Source organism: Perca flavescens, chromosome 23, assembly GCF_004354835.1.
Source record: "Perca flavescens isolate YP-PL-M2 chromosome 23, PFLA_1.0, whole genome shotgun sequence".
In the NCBI taxonomy this organism is placed as follows: Eukaryota; Metazoa; Chordata; class Actinopteri; order Perciformes; family Percidae; genus Perca; species Perca flavescens.
Genome location: NC_041353.1, coordinates 6,519,405 through 6,536,617, shown reverse-complemented (window position 1 = coordinate 6,536,617; position 17,213 = coordinate 6,519,405). Strand labels below are relative to the sequence as shown.

General features: G+C 40.3%; 1 protein-coding gene across 3 annotated transcripts; it reads left to right on the top strand.

The window, feature by feature from the left end:
• Window positions 1-1,820: 1,820 nt before the first annotated feature.
• Window positions 1,821-16,368, top strand: c23h12orf56 (chromosome 23 C12orf56 homolog). Of its 3 annotated transcripts, none has more exons than XM_028570535.1 (14): window positions 1,821-2,275; window positions 2,707-2,884; window positions 4,549-4,564; window positions 8,113-8,323; window positions 8,433-8,588; window positions 9,294-9,382; window positions 9,899-10,043; window positions 10,658-10,752; window positions 11,033-11,122; window positions 11,692-11,764; window positions 11,837-11,911; window positions 12,864-12,941; window positions 13,953-14,134; window positions 15,832-16,368. In XM_028570535.1, the coding sequence occupies exons 1-14, from the start codon at window positions 2,024-2,026 to the stop codon at window positions 15,941-15,943; spliced, it is 1,752 nt and encodes a 583-aa protein (XP_028426336.1). In that variant the 5' UTR covers window positions 1,821-2,023; the 3' UTR covers window positions 15,944-16,368. The 3 variants fall into 3 exon arrangements, with proteins under 3 accessions (XP_028426336.1, XP_028426335.1, XP_028426338.1); XM_028570534.1 differs by having other exon boundaries at window positions 8,110-8,323; XM_028570537.1 differs by lacking the exon at window positions 11,033-11,122 and having other exon boundaries at window positions 8,110-8,323.
• The last annotated feature ends 845 nt before the right edge of the window (window positions 16,369-17,213 follow it).

The following is a 17,213-nucleotide window of genomic DNA, read 5'->3' as shown; positions in this document are numbered from 1 at the left end:
ATGGTATTGAATTTTTTCACAATACAAATACATAAAAAATAGCCTGGGCCAGCTATTCAAAAATTAGCAGGTGTAGTATGTTGATAGGGAGACCCTAGATGTGTGGACTAAATTTGGAAGCACAGGGCTCAAAAACTGTGAAGCTATTGGATGTTATCCACAATAAAAATATTTAAAAATAGACTGAGCCTGCTTACCCATCATAAGAAGGTGTAGTATGTTGGTAGGGAGGCCCTAGATATGTGGAGTGATTTTGGAAGAGCTAGACTCAATAACATTGACGGTGTTGAATTTTTGGCAATAAAACATAGGCTGAGGCATATTGTATAAAATGAGTCGGTGTAGAATGTTCAGAGGGAGGCCATAGATGTGTGGAGTGATTTTGGAAGAGCTAGACTCAATGACAGTGAAGCTGTTGAATTTTATCTTTGTATCCACTTTCGGTTTTGCACTTTGCAGACGGTCCCTAGACGCTCGGCTGAAAGCACAGGGATGCATTGTATTCATCCACATAAGTAGACGGTTCTTTCGGATGAAAACCGGGTTGTAGCTTGTTGTCTACCTTCCTACGGTTAGATAGAGCTGCCTATTGTGTAAGTAACACGTTTCATCTAAGATTTATTGAACCGCAAACCCGCGAATCTGCCAATTTCTGTCTAACTTTACCGAAGTGGTTTTAGTCTCATGATGCAAAATAAATATATGCAATAAAAGTTCAACAAGCCTTTGTGTTATCATTCAATCTGTAATACTTTTGTTCAGAAGTGCTGCATTATGCAGCATTGTGGCCCAATGGTTAGCACTGTGGCTTCACAGCAAGAAGGTTCTGTGTTCGAATCCAGGTCGTTCCGGGGCCTTTCTGTGTGGAGTTTGCATGTTCTCCCCATGTTTGCGTGGGTTTCCTCCTGGTGCTCCGGTTTCCCCCACCGTCAAAAAACATGTACTAGGTTCTCCAGTCAGTGCCCTTGATCTAGGCACTGGCTCAGATCTGGAGTTGGTCCCCGGGCGCTGTCATTGGCTGCCCACTGCTCCCTTGGGTTAAATGCAGAGAATGAATTTCGCTACATGTACGTGTATGTGACAAATAAAGTACCTTTATTAGATGTTGTGCGATGTTACAAATAGGCTAATGCATTATCCTAAAAGCAACATATGAACTGTTTTTTGCTGAAACATTAATGTTGTAGGCTACCTTCAGTTTAGAGTCCACTTTGGGCTTATATGTTCATGGTCGATATTTATGTAAGAATTTATATGAATCGCAAATTGATTATGGGAAATTAGTTTATTACATTATTACTTGCCTGCTTCAGGTGGAAATGTTCTTATGATTATGTATTTCTAGTGTAGCCTATATATCTAGATTTTAGCATCCTGGGGGGCTGATTCCAGTATATTTTAGCCTACTATGTTTGATTACTTGCAGGAAAATCTATGAAATAAACAGCCTATTTAAAAAGTAAATTAATGTTTACCCACCATTTTTTGTACTTGGCACTTTGGATGGACTGAGTTTTTAAATGGTCAGTAGTGCACCGAACGCCTACTTTTTTCTCTGAATTTCTGCCTTTACATCTTGTAAAACTAAATGTGTACATTAACCACCTTTCAAATGATAAATCCATGAAATGTTAATATAAATCCAACAAGAAATGCAATTTTATTTACCTATTTATCTAACGTTTTTATATCCATGTATTCTGGTGTAAAGTGGTTCTAACAGAAGTGCTCAGAATTGTTTTTAAAGTATTTATAGTTATTTATCTCCTAGCCAATCAGCAGCGTCCCTGCTCACTGCACGGACCAATCAGAGAGCCGTATTTGCTGATGAAGCGAGACAGCGGCAGCTTACCTGCTCAGTGTACGTTAACGGGACAGAACGAGCACCAGCACCTGCCCGGTTAGTTTCTATCTACGTAAAGTTGTAACCTAACGGATGGAAAGCGACACCGGATCACTTGCCCGGCGCCAAAGTGGAGGTTAGCGTCACTAACTTGTCTTTAACTGCTCCGCCGGTACCGTCATGGCTCGGACCGGCTCCGGTGTCCTCCTCTCCCGCAGAAACATTAAACTGGACTCCTTCCTGAAGCGGAACACGGAGCGGATGGTGTACGAGCGGATCCGAGCCTATGAACCGTGCGTGGTGAAATCGGCGACCATCAATAAGGTGTACATGCATGTGGTGCTGAGCGACGAGCGCGTGTACCTAACCGAGTACCCACCGCGCACGCTCACTGAAGCCTTTTGCTTCAGAGACGTGCAGGACATCGAGCTGGTGAGTTTACAAAATCACATTCTACTTTTTCAGGGTAAAACTGCTTCAACACTGTGACTACAGCTGAAAGAAATCAATTAATCGATTAGTGGGTTGACAGAAAAATATTCACTAGGACTGTGACTAAGGTGAATTTCATTCTTTTAATAATTTAATCTATAAAATGTCAAAAACTGTATAAAAATGTATATTATAATTACCAGATCTCAATGGGACATTTTCAAATGCAAGTGCATATCACATCTAATTTATTTAACTATTTACGAATATTTATACATCCTTTACCTGCCTGTTTTGTATATTTTGTTGATGCCAAAAACTGAAGTGAAATCTAAAACACAATAAATAACATGACTTTGTTTTATTAAAGTCATGAGATGCTGTACATTCTTAAAGATCTTTTTCTGTTTCATCCGTTTCAACTCTTCAAGGTCAATGACCTCCCAGATTTCCTCCGTGGGAAGGACCGGGAACTCTGCCAGCACATTCGAATCACCTACATCACTGACAAGCCTGCAGCGAGGGGCTGTGATTGGCTGAGAAGAGACAGGAGGGTGGGACTTCCTCCTCGCAGACCAAGCCTTTACCCAACAATAACACACACAGAAGGTAAAAAAAAGGAGGTAAAACAGGTTGTACACTAAGCGCACGTATTCATACATGAAAAGGTTTGGTTATTAGAGACTGGCCGAATATTCTCTTCCCCTGACCTGTGACCTGTGAATGACCTAAAGTAGACTAAGCTTTCCCTTTAGCCCTATTCGCATGGGATAAGTATTACCTGGTGACCTCCAGTCATTTGTAATACTTGCGGAGGTTGTCTGTGATCTTAATCCCGTGCGAATCGGTCAATTTGTAAAGTAATAATTCCCCCGCAAATGACCTACCATATTTCGCCGAAAACGGAGGTCCTGTGATAATATTAGTCCCATGCTAATCGGCATCTCTGATTTGTCCAGGATTTGGCGGGGCTTTTTTGTTTTTTCAAGGTACCTATTTCCTTCTTTTGCGCCTTTTTATCCATCTTTCGTGAAGAATGGAGGGTGCGTTGGAGTGTTTTGACAGTTTTGGGTTTTGGGTGCTGGGTCATGTCGCTATACATCATATACAATTTGTGTTTCTGGAAATTCCACCACCATTTTTGAAATGTCCCCCCCAGATTGCTCCAGATGGCCCAGCCAGTGCCTTGCATGGCTGTTTTGCCGCCTTTGGTGTCTGTGTGTGTGTGTGTGTGTGTGTGTGTGTGTGTGTGTGTGTGTGTGTGTGTGTGTGTGTGTGTGTGTGTGTGTGTGTGTGTGTGTGTGTGTGTGTGTGTGAGAGAATGGGAGATTTAATGAAAAATTACGACCTGCAAGGCACTAGATAACATTAACAATAAAATAATGTATAAAGGTGTTATAAGTTGGTTTCTTTCATGTGTAGGATGCTATCTCAAGTGTGCATATCTTGAAGTGTATGTTTTAATTCATTAGGTTTCTTTGTCCATGTTTTTTTAAATGGAGTCTGGTGGGTTTAGCGCTAGCAACCTCAGAGCTGTTTCTGGTTAAACAGAAAGGTCTTAAAGAGGTTTTAAAAATGTCTCTTTATGTCTCTGTAGGGATACCCCCATAATGTTGTCAGACACTGTGAAAGGTACAATAATCTGAGCCTTTCAGTGGCAAAAACAGCACTTTTAGTGGACCAAACTGACGCTGAACATTTGCCCCATAGGGTTACATTGCAGCCCGGTCTGTGGCTGCCAGTCACAGCGTTCACGCTTAATACTGGACCAATTTCAAAGATTGTTGTTCCTATGATTCACCTACACACAAAAACATAGGAAAATAGGGTCCAGGTTGGAAAAAAAGCTAAAAGCAGCTGAAATGTCAGTTGTCTAATTAATAAAAGCAGTTCTTTTCTTCTTTTGCTTTTTTTTTTTTAGTGTCATATCATAACAGACGTTCTATCGGGACACTTTACACATAGAGTAGGTCTAGACCAGCACTGAAAGCAATTGAAGCGTCGGTTAGTGTCAAAAATGAAAGCATTTTCAATTTAATTTGGTGTTAGCACTGGAGATCGTTGAAGTGTGTGTGTTGTACGTAGTTGAAGTGTCACGTGATATCGTAAGCAGTCACAGGGGTTAAAATATGAGTTACTGGTAATCTGGATATATGAAAATCTGTAACAAATAACAGCAGTGAGGCTCATGTGTTCTTTTTTCCTGATTTATTTCCCTTGATACCTTTTTAAGTGTAACTCTAACCCTCCTGTGTCTTTTATTTCCCCGACAGGACATCCTGTACACAGGTGAGCATTACACACACAAACACACACACACTGTCTGGTTTGTCAGATGATACCCATGTAGGGAACCTGAGACTGATTGGCTTTTACTTTTCAACCGAGTATCAAACACTCGCCTCCTGCTGACTTTAATGGTCGTTCAAAAATAAATGATCAATCCAATGACTAAATTCTTGCTTGCCTGAACTCTACTGTGAACCAAATGCTAAATTACAGTTTCTTTCCATCAATCACTATTTTTAGTCACAATTATTCTTCAATCATTTGACGCTTTAGACTTTCAGCTGCCCTGCCCTGCAACTTTATGTGTCTAATTTATTATTTTTTACCCCTCCTGTGCTGTAAAGATTAGGGATCGACCAATACTGGTTTTTCAAGGCCGATAGGGATTATTAGTAGTAAATGAAACCTATAAACCAATATTTGGAACCAATATGCCTTTACAGTGAAAATGAAATCAAAATTAAGATTTTGGAATGTTACAAACTCTAACACAAAAAAAAACTTTGTTTAGATGCTTTAAGCACTTACATTAGAAACGTTCAACATATTACACAGTAACAGATCAGTCAGTGTTGTGGGCGTTTTTCCATTACATGGTACCTGCTCAACTCGCCTCGACTCTACTCACCTCGACGCACTGTGCGTCCGTTTTCCATTGCAGATTTTAGTGCCGCCTCAGCGTGGCTGGTCGTCATAGCGGCACCGCAGTAAACTGCCGTGAGCCGTTCTTGTAATACATCCACGCTTGACCTAACGCAACACACACACACACAGAATGTCGAAGGTGTGTTGTTGTTGTTGTTGCCACAGCCAGAAGACACATTTTGTTTCAAATGAAGCTGGAGGCAGCAAAAAAAAACAAAACAAAAAAACACAGCTGGCTAAACTATTTAAAAATGGCGGGTTTGTTCAGTACATCCCCCCGTTGCTTTCACGTCACCTTTTGGTATCGCCTCAGCTCACTTGGAACCTCGACTGAGGTGGTACTAAAAGAAGTAGGTAGCACTTTTTTTCATAATGGAAAACCTAAAAAAGTCGAGTCGAGCAGGTACCATGTAATGGAAAAGCGACTTAAGTCAGACTCAGTGGTGAGTGAAACCGAAGCAGAGGGACAGACACGGAGCTGTAGCCGAGCCAAAGTAGCGCACTTTTTAATTAATTAACTTTATCGGTTATCAGGCAAATAAGACGCCGATACAGATCATCTGAAGGCTGCCAAAAAACCTAGTACAGCTTCTGTGTGGGAGTCACGGAGACAGACAAACTCTTTAAGCTATAAAACCTTTACAGCTATTTTTGTCTGCAGGGCAACAAGAGAGAAGGAGGGTTAAAGTTTAGGGACTTAAATACCTGTGTGCGTGTGCGTGTGTGTGTGCGTGTGCACGTGCGGTGAGAGACTAGTGTCTTCACTGAAATGCCAAAACAGAAAGTTAAATCTCTTTTGGTTGCGTTAATTGAAAGCTGCCTCACTCTGCCTGACTCTGTAATGATCCTCTTCAGTGTCTCAGGTAGCTCATGACTTATTTAATAAAGGGAGACATTTTCACCTCCGTTCCCCTGCTCCTCATTGTCATTGTTCACTGAGGAATTAAAAAGACGTACCGCGATCGACAACCAGAATTGTATTTGTGTCTTTGACTGAGATCCAAAATGTATTTGTTTGTTTCCAGAAATAATTGTCATTATCGACTAATTTGCAGATTATTATTATTATTATTATTTGAATATTAGAAAACAGCCAGAAATGCGTATCAAAAGTTCCCAGAGCCGAGTTCGATTGTTTTGTCAAACCGCAGATATTTACTATTAATATTTACTATCTTACGTGGCAAAGAAAACTGGAAATCTTCACATTTAAGAAGCTGAAGCTGCAAATGTATGGCATTTCAAACATTTACCTTCATCAGACTTTTTGATGAATTGTTCTTTACGTCCAGTTTTTATTTTTTATTTGGTCGTGTCTTTAATTCCTCCATGTTGTGTTTGCGCGTCAGTCAGAAAAGAGTTTATGGACTGTGAAGAGAAGAGAGGATGGAGATCAGATTTACTGTCATTGAACACCGACGTGTTGTTTCGTACAACAAACGCCACACTGCTTTAAGGATGACGTGTGTGATGTAAACTCCAGAAAGTGTAAACGCTGTCTTAGGCTTATCTGGCTTTCTGCTTGAGTGTAGTTCACCTCTGGGATGTCATTAAACACACACACACACACACACACACACACACACACACACACACACACACACACACACACACACACACACACTCACAGAAGTAAGGATTGATCTTTGGGGACATGAAAGCAGTTTACAGCCATTGAATAATTATGTTCAAATTACTGATCAGCTGTTTTGCTGTCAGCAAAACGAGAACCCACACTTGGCTGTAATGCGCTCTTTCTTTCTTTCTTTGAAGTTTATTTCGAGCATGTAAAAGAAAACAGAAAATCTGGTAATTCAGAAAATGATATAGATAACATAAATGCATCATAAGAGCACTTGATTTTTGTTGTTGACAGTTCCGAAAAGGAGTGGGAAGAAGTATACACTTATTTCATCCCACCCCTTCTCCATAAAACATTTTTAATTATTTAACAAACTTTCTTTGTCATAATGTTTTTTTTTATTAGTGCTGTCAGTTAAACACGTTATTAACGGCGTTAACGCAAACCCATTTTAATGGCATACATTTTTTTATCGCAAGATAAAATGTTCTTTTTGGACTAGCAAATTTTGTAGTTTTTTTTTCACATGCTGTTGCAACAACTAGTAACGTTAGAAAAACTACAACACCACACCGGATCTACCTAGACCGGAAACTAAACAACAGCCGGCCAAAGAGTAGTAGACTAACGTTAGGTTTTGAGTGGATGGCGAGCGCGAGACGCCGAAATGGATGCCAAGAAGATTCTGAATGGAAAGTTTACTTTTAAAAAGTTGCCAAATGGTTCCGTTGACCATACCAAAGTGATCTGTGTGTTTTGTCGTTGTGAACGGAGCCATCAGCGCAGCTCGTCCAGTCTGAAATACCACTTGATGGCCGAGCACACAGCTGATGACCAATTCTCCGCCCCCTCGTCAAAGCCAGGCGACAAAAGCACAAAGCAAGCCGATCCACTTTTCCATGTTGATAAGAGCATTAAAATGAGAAAAAATAATGGGACAAACCGAAATCAAGGGACATTTAGAATAAATAAAAATGTGCGATTAATTGCGAGTTAACTAGGAAATTAATGCGATTAATCGCGATTAAATATTTTAATCGTTTGACAGCACTAGTTATTTTTAAACTCTTCCAATATTTAACTTTAAATACTCATCATCAGCATCATGCTCAATACACATCAGTAAAAAAAAAGAACTTGGATGGATTCAAAATAGAGAGACAATTTTACTGAGGTTTGATAGAATAATGGAAAGTTATATAAAGTTATATGTTAATATCTGTAACATAGCAACTAATATCATTATCGCATATTTTCCTCATATCATGCAGCCCTAATCTCATCCATCTCTTTCCTCTTTCCCCTCCCTGTTTATCAGCAGCCCCAGTGAAATGGGGACAGAGGAGGTTCACATGTTACCACCCACACGTTCTGCCTCCTGTCCAAACCCAGAGACTCTGGGCCTCCTGAGGGTCCCACACCCTCCCACCCAGTCTGTCTCCACAGCACCCTCCCTCTACTCACCCAACGGCTCCCCCGCCTCTCCTCCGTCACACTCGAATCACAGACTGAACATCCCTGACACTGGCCAGGTACAGACTGCGTTAAGCCCCTTTTTCTACTTTTGGTTTAAATCATTTAGGGATACAAAATGGCGCAGAAGATGACACCCCAGTGCGTGTTGATAATGTGATGTTCCAGCTCCAGAGAAGGATCGGTTCAGTTCTGTCTCGCCTGTTGAGAAGAGACTGTGCGAACAGCGAAGAGGAGAGGGAGGCTGAGCTGCATCTTTACGCAATATCACACACATCCAGACTCTACCTCCACATACAGAGCTCATGGACCAGCTTCATTATTGTGAGTGATGATGGAGGCAAGCATAAGTCTGGTGTAATTCTATGTTTTTTTTTCCTATTTCCAACAAGTCCCATGAAAAGACCAAAACCAACAATGTGTTAGTCCGTCTCTCAGTACTTTCCCACTTCCCGACTTTTGTCTTAGCTCTCAGTCTATTGGTTCCTACCATAGACGCAAATTTTTAAAAACAGCTTACTGTTTCATTTTTTTTTAGAAAAGGCTTAGTGATTTCCTTAAACAGCTGGTCACTGTAGTTTTAAGCAAACATTACTCAAACAGCATTTGTTGGGGGCTATTTTCAGCTGCGGATTAATCCACATTTGGTGCTCTAGTGAGTATTTGTGGCAGCGGGATGGCGTATGTGGGATTGAGTCAAAAATAAACTACAGTGTGTATGTGTGTGTGTCCATGGTAATGAAGGAACATGTCAGCCAGTGGAACAGTGTGGCTCATTGATGTGTTTTTAATAGTTTATGGATAACAATTGAGCTCTGTGGAAGAAGATAAAGATAAGTCAGGCTTTGGATACTCAGACAATACTTGTTAGTCGGGTCAATTCATTGTTGAGTTTGGTCTTCGTGGGATTGGTTGACAATAAAAAGTAGTAAATCACCTGTCTACTCCTTTAAAAGACTGAAAGACACCAGTTTAGCATTGCACTTCCATAACGTGTGTGTGTGTGTGTGTGTGTGTGTGTGTGTTCAGAGGTCCACTCTGTTGTTAGACACACTCTACAGAGGGAGGTGCAGTGCCTCGTCTGACTCCTCTTCCAGAAAGCAGCTTCCTGCCATCAGGTAACAGAGCTCTGTTGTAACGCAGTGCAGGACTATAATGGGCACAATCATTCGGGGTCTTAAAAAGTCTAGCATTTTAGGTCTTAAAAAGTCTTACATTTGCTGAAGTGTTGTAGGTCTTAAATCATTTTCAACAGGTCTTAATTTTCCTACGTCCATGCAACGCTACCATTGCTCATTGAAATGTTCCCGCAGTGATTTAGAATGTTTTTATTCTTTTTTTATTCTGTGGTGTTGTAGTTCTTTCTGTCAGCCAATCTAGACACCAGTAGTTCCAAACCGTTCCCTATCACGGAAATAGTGCACTATATATATATATATATATATATATAGGGGTGTTCGAAGTCTCCGCGGTTAATTTCATTCATTCATGTTTGTGATTTTGTGTGTGTGTGTGTGTGTGTGTGTGTGTGTGTGTGTGTGTGTGTGTGTGTGTGTGTGTGTGTGTGTGTGTGTGTGTGTGTGTGTGTGTGTGTGTGTGTGTGTGTGTGTGCGTGCGTGTGTGTGCGCGCGTAGCTGCGAGCGGACAGCTCACCTGTTTGGTCAGCTGAGCTCTGAGCTCCTGCAGGAGGGGATCCGTGTGGAGAGTCTCTACCTGCTGCTGCAAGAGCTGAGAACCGCTGCTCGCCATAACGTCGCACTACGCCGACTCTTCTGGAAGGTGAGCGGTTCAAACATGTGTTTTGTACTTCTGTACTACTGTAAGGACCCTCCTTATCGTTATTTATTAATTTCATTTTTTTATCAACCGATAAAAATAATGGGGAAAACAAGTTGAATTTCTTTTATTTAATTTAATTATTTTAGTGTCATATTTAAATGTTAAAATAACACTGTAGCATTTGTATTATTTTTTTTTTTTACTTTTTATTTTTAGTTAAAGCTCCAATTGAAGTTGTTACTCTCAATCAATCTTTAAAAAAACATGAAAACCAAACAAATAATATAAAAAAAATCTGATTCCAACTTCTTTAATGTGAGTCTTTTCTAGTTTCTTCAGTGCTCTTTGACAGTAAACTGAATCCCTATGAGTTGTGGAAAACACAAGACATTTGAGGACATCATCTTGGGCTTTGGGGAACACTGAATTCTGTCATTTATGTCATTTTTCACAATTTTGACATTTTATAGACCAAACTACTTATCGATTAATCAAGAAAATAATCGACCGATTTATTGACAATGAAAATGATGGTTAGTTGCAGCCCTACGGACCAAAAGCAAAAATAGACTAGAGTTGATATGGTTGTGAGGACTTTCTCTGTTGTGTTTCAGTCCAGCGAGGTGTGCGTCTTCCTGGTTCAGACTCTGGAGGAATCTCTGCACAGCTGTCAGAGCCTCAGTGGAGTCCACACAGAAGATCAACTACTGTAAGCTTCAAAGACCTTTAATACAATCAGGGCAAATTGGCTTTTGAGGTTATAAGCTGCTTTGTTTTTACACAACACACTTATGGCTATTTAAGAAGAAAGAAGGCTTTGGGTGTGTGTAAGTAAATGTGAAGTGCAAGCCTGTGTGCACACAATTTCAGTTAAACCAGAATTGAATGAGTTCACATGGTGGCAGTTGGTCCAGAGAGTAGTATTAAATGTTAGTATAACATGTAGTATAATGTGGATAAAGTCTCACCAGCTCAGTGCTTCTGTTCAGACTGAGCACTCTGGTTGTGCAGACGCTCGCCGCCATGTTCAGAGAGACGGACGTCGAACCAGCCCGACTCAACCTGCTCTCTGCCAAAAAGTAACCATCCCACTTCTCCTCTGTCTATTCCAGGGGCGTCAAACTCATTTTAGTTTATGAGCCACATACTCGCCTCATTTGATCTCAAGTGGGCCACACCAGTAAACCACTCCAGAAAGATCAGAAATGTTATCTGCCACAGAGTTTCTTGTCAGCTTGATGTTGGCAAATGCATGTTGCTTCTGCTACGACAGCGTTCTAAGGCCATTGTATAGTAGGAAAAAATAATAACGTTACGGACACGGGAGAGAGGGGTAATAATCCGAGAAAAAAACTCTATTCATTTCTAAGATTAAAGTCGTAAATTTACGGACAAAGAACTTTGATATTCTCTGACCTTAAAGTGGTAAATTTGGAATTGGAATGAATTACTTCTCTGCAATTTTCACACTTTGCAAAGTCATCCAATGGGCCTGATTAGACCCTTTGGCGGGCCGGTTCTGGCCCACGTGCTGTATGTTTGACACCCCTGGTCTATTCAAATACTTAATCCTTTAAAACTTTAATGGATAAACCTTGTTTCTGCTGTAAACTCCCTTTTAAAAGTAATGTTTTCTCTCTCCCTGCAGAGGTGCCCTGGCCTCCAGAATGCTGCTTGCCTTGATATGTGATGCAGCGCTACAAACACAGGTTGACTGTGAGGTGAGCTGCTCTCTACTCACCTTAATATTATTATTAATTTAATCTGTTGTTAACGTGACCCTTCTCTGTCAGCTTCAGGCCTTACTAACTGAGTATCTGGATGCTGCCTGCTCTTTGCTCTTCGAGCTGCTGCTTTTAGGCCATGAGGTGAGTTATAACTGCAGGTTTACAAAAATAACAGTTGATCTACTTTTAACCTTTCCCCTTTAATTGTTTGAGCATTGTCACTGCTAATATTATACTCGCATCTATACAATCCTTAACTGTAGAGATGCACCGATAGACCGGCCAGTGACCAGAATTGGCCGGTTTTCACGTGCTCAGCCATGACCGGCGACCGGCAGGTCAGTCTGACATGTGCCGATTTCATGCCGGTCAACGCTACAATTTACTGACAACATAAGTTATATGAGTTACAGTTCTCAAGGACGCACGGACGCCACAGCACGCTCTCTTTTTCCTTTCTCTCAACTGGGGTGAAGCGCGTGTCCGCGCTATTCTCGCACATGTAGGGAACTTCGTGAATTAACCTGCAACATGTCAGCTGTTTGGAAATTCTTCAGCGTGTGTGCAGAAGATAACAAGTTTGCAATATGCAGCACCTGTAAGGAAAAAGTAGGGCGTGGAGGGACGACACCAAAAACCAAAAATCTAATTTGTTTTGTTGGATATTGGATGTGAAAAGAAGGAAATGGTTCTAATGTTGCACTTTAGATGTGTCTGAATTGCCCACACCAGGAGTAATTTATATAGTTCTATTTTATAGTGATCCATTATCTGTTCCAAAAATTTTCCATGTTCTGTGCAAAATGTTCTATTAAAGAAAAGATAGAAAATAAATATTTGTGCATGCTGTAAAGTGGTTAGAAAATAAATGAAATCGGAATCGGCTAAAATCGGTATCGGCTGGCCTAACTCAAAGGAAATCGGAATCGGCCTAGAAAGTTGTAATTGGTGCATCTCTACTTAACTGATAATGTCATCATTTTGGGTAAAAAAAAAAACACCTTTGCGTGTCTATATATATTTCGTATGTGTATAATGTGGGGGAAGTTCAGCCTGTGACTTCACACTATTTTGAAACCTTTCTATGTTTTAGGCCAGCAGATGTTCCTCTGCCGACACCTTCCTGTCTGTTGGCTGGATCCTCCGCGTCCTGCAGCCTCATCCTCACCTGGTAAACGTTCCCGCTGTCACTCTGTTAAGTAGAGATGTCCCGGGGATCGGTGATGGGTCCGAGACGGGCATATTAAAACGATCGGCATCACCGAAAATAACAATGCTTTTGTTACTCTACTGTGTTTTGCCCACCTCAGCCTGCTAGTGTAGTAGAGCCTGGCTCTAACGACCCCAACGATTCTGTTATCTAATCAGTTTTGTCTTCTCTCTCTTTTGTTATTAGCCAAGATCAGTGTACAAAACATTCAGGTCGCAGCCTCACATTTTTAGCCAGCACTCACTGTTGCAACTTTCGTGCGCAGAAACTCAAGTGAAGATAATGTCGGTGTAAATTTTATTTATATAGCACCTTTTTATTACATGTAAACCCAAAGTGCTTTGCATAAAAAAAAATACAACATATACATTAAAACAAAGCATGAATGGAAAGAACAATACACAGGACATTCAACAAAAACAAGCAAGACAGTGCAACCATACAATTTCACACACACACACACACACACGCACACACAGTAGTTAAACAAATGCCTGAGAGAATAAAAAGCTTTTGAGTTTGCTTTTGAATGTGGACACAGTTGTGTTGTACCTGTGAATTACCTCTTCATGTTCTCATAATCCTCCTTGGCTACTAGCAACTGCTTGGAGGAGGGGCAGGGGTGGTGCACGATCACGGATCATGTGGATGCAACGACAGTTTTGTTGTCATTAATTAGAATTCCTCATGGGGGCGGCAGAAACTACGCACTATAGCTTTAAGCTGATCAACTTAATAGTTTTGAACCAGGACCCCCTGTATCAGGATCAAGTAGCTTGTGAAACATTTCTAATTTAATGTGCCAGATATATGTATTTTATCGCCATTTACACAATATTAAAAAACCCTACTGATTAGTTCACTCCACCACAGTGACACTGGGACAGATTGTATGGTAGGGGCAAAGCTGTGGGTTGTGTTGTGAAAACTGAAGTACAGTACTTTAGAACTGGTCTCCTCGTCTCTCTGCAGTTGTCCTTCATCAGTTACCAGGCCCAGCAGGTGGTGCTGGTTTTGTCAGACGGGCAGGAATCCTTTCTCAGCCCCTTTCAGTCTGTTCTGCTGTTCCAGCGCTGTCGCCTCCTGTTGGCCTGCCTGCAGTACAACAGCCAGCTGGCACAGCACCTCCGATCCCACTTCAGAGAGGAGTTCAGGTTTGTGCTGCAGCTCTTTTCTGCTCAAGATTCAGGATGGTGATTAGGGCTGGGTACCGATGTCAATACTTTTTAGGCAGTTGCCTCCTTAGTATCGAGTTTGGAAAAATGCCTCGTCATTGATACCTAAGGAGTAAATCTCATCAGCGTCAGAGAGCCAGTAAGCATGCAGCATGCTTCTACAAATATCTAATAATGTTTGTGATTGGCTGTCTAACGTTACATGTCATAGAGGCAGGCAGGAAAAATTAAATAAATAAAAAATAAAGTTGAAAAATAAATAAAAATGTTTGCCGTAATGTTTTAATTTCTTTTTGTTAAAATAGATTTTATAAAATTTGTATCGAAAAAAGTATCATTAAGGAACCAGTATTGGAGTCACGGTATAGGTATCTGTTACGGATCGAAAATGTATGAACGATTCCCAGCCCTTATGGAGATGAATAAAGGCCGAATTAAGAATAAAAAAGAAAAGTTTGCCAATGACAAAACCCATATCATCCCAGTGTTAATGTCAGTATTTTATCTACAACCGCGAACTGCAGATTAGGTTGAGGAGTCAAGATCAGTGGTGGAAGAAGTACTCAGATCCTTTATTTAAGTAAAAGTAGAAAAAACAGTCTAAAAATACTCAATTACAAGTAAAAGTCCTGAATTTATAGTGTTTCTTAAGTAAAAGTACAGAAGTGTTATCAGCATAATGTAATTAAAGTATCAGAAGTAAAAGTACTCATTATGCAGAATGATTTCTTTCAAAGTGTTATGTTATTATATAATATTATGTTGTATCACCATGTAAGTGTATTTTAATGTAGTAGATTGTCAATGTGGAGCCAATTTTAGATATTTTCTATACTGTTGGGTAGATTATAGTACAGGTTTGCACCATTAAATTAAGATTGTCTGTGATTTAGTACAGCCATCAACATTTGATACTCTTATAGTTATATCTGTGCATCGTGTGGGAACTGACATTGTGTTACATGTTTTGAATGAAAAAAGAAAGACATTTTAAACAACCTGCTCATAGATTACTTTTGTCCAATGGCTTTATTTTGCTCCTTAAATGTCGATTTCTGTGGCTTTCTGCATACAACCTGGTTTATTAAACATGTTTTAAAGCTTTAGTGCGTAACTTTTTGATATTAATGAACGTCCGTTACATTCAAGTCGTTGCCAAATGAGTTGCTACAAAGCTAATGAAGACTATCAGCTCCACACAACACTCTCTGGATTTCTCAGTATGGCTATGTTCAGAAGAATGTGTCGTCCGGTGACTTTCCCGTGCAGAAACTCGAGTGAAGATAATGACCTCTTCTGAAGAGTCCATCATGTTTTTTTAATCCTCCGTGTCCTCCTTGGCTACTAGCAACTGCGTGATCACGGAAGGCTTGTATCATGTGGACGCAGCGACAGTGGTGTTGTCGTTACTTAGAATTCCTCATGGGGGAGTTTAGAAACTACGCGCTGTAGCTTTAAGAGAAACAAGAGTAAAGTGATTTCACTTATTGGTTGTAATGTTTGTTATGTTTGTTATGTTTTTTTCACAAAATATTTTACTATAAATGTCAAATGGAGTGGAAGTTAAAGTAGCATGTAATAGAAATACTGAAGTACAATTTGTGCTTACAGTACTTGAGTAATTGTGGTTAGGATGTATTCATCTGAGTTGAAGGATCTCTGTTTCTTCCCTGCAGGTACTCTGTGAAGCTGTCATGTGCTCAGGAGAAGCTGCCACCTCACTACCCGATCAGCCGGCCGACTCTTCGACTGGTCCAGCAGATCCTGACTCTTATTTTGCACAGATAATCGCACACAAACACACGTGCACTTACACCTGAAGACAGGACTGTGACAGTGTGTGCCTTTACCAAAGTCTAAGTACTTTTTCTTCAGTACTTTTAGCTGTATATTTCTGAGTTTCACCGCTGCAATGAATGAACTGAGCAGTAAATCTGCTGCGAATACAGGTTAAAACGAATGATCGCAGCAGAAATATTGGCACTGCTTTCTACTATGTGTATTTGTTTTGTTAAGCAGATTCCTATAATGCTGTAAAGCAGAAATCTTCTGCAGGTTTCATGAGGGTTAGCCGTGCTTTAAGCTAAATGCTAACATGTTGTTGTTTAGTGTTACCAGAATATAGCGTTTACCATGTTCACCATCTTAGTTTGGCGTTTTAGCAACATCTGCTAACAAGCATTAAACACAAACATTCCTGTTGTATGACCATTCTTCCCTTTGTATGAATTCTGCCCTTGTGTATATATTGGACATGAAGATGTGTGTCCGATGTTTATAGTTGAACCTGTAAATGTGCAGTCCTCAGCTGATATGCGTTCTAAATAGTAGTAAAGTTGAAGGTGAAGTTGTAAACATCTTAGTAACAATGAAAGAAAGAGAGCCATTTGGAATAAATTAGTTGACTCAAGATCAATCAATATTGTTCGCAGCTAAGAACAGAATAAAAAAATGACACAAAGATTTTTGAGCATTAAACATACATAGAATTTAGATGCGAGGATAGATGAGTCTTGAAGGCCAAAAACGTTTATTTTGTTCAGCTGGACAAAAAAGACCTGAAACTAAATTGCTTCATGGTGGCTAATCAAATACGTGCAAGTGTACATTCATGGTAGATTACTTTGCATTGAACGCTGCAGTTTGACTGTCTACTGTACCAAGTGGGGGTCTCTTGTCCCTCAAAACAAAGTCTAACAAGAGTCCGACTGAAGAAGCAAAGGGTAATAATGCCCATTCAGTCTGAATATTAGGTTACTGTCGGCAGGTAGTGCATTCAAAAATGATTTCTTAAAGTGCTCATATAATGCTTTTTGGCTTTTCCCCTTTCCTTTATTGTGTTATATATCTTTTTGTGCACGTTATAGGTTTACAAAGTAAAAAAGTCCAAAGTCCACCCCAAAGGGACTTACCATCTCCAACAGAAAACACTGTTCACAAACTGCTCCAAACAGCTCTATTGTAGTCCAGCCTTTACGTCCTGCATGGCACTCCCTCATACACTGCTGCTGACTAGCTAGCAGTACTTACTGCACATGTGCGACTCCCAACAAAGATG

Excerpts from the sequence above, each read along its gene's own strand:
- c23h12orf56 (XM_028570534.1), top strand. The coding sequence starts at position 2,024 with ATGGCTCGGACCGGCTCCGGTGTCCTCCTCTCCCGCAGAAACATTAAA. Across the intron at positions 11,912-12,863 it reads TGCTGCTTTTAGGCCATGAG|GCCAGCAGATGTTCCTCTGC; the intron begins GTGAGTTATAAC and ends TCTATGTTTTAG. Across the intron at positions 14,135-15,831 it reads CACTTCAGAGAGGAGTTCAG|GTACTCTGTGAAGCTGTCAT; the intron begins GTTTGTGCTGCA and ends TCTTCCCTGCAG.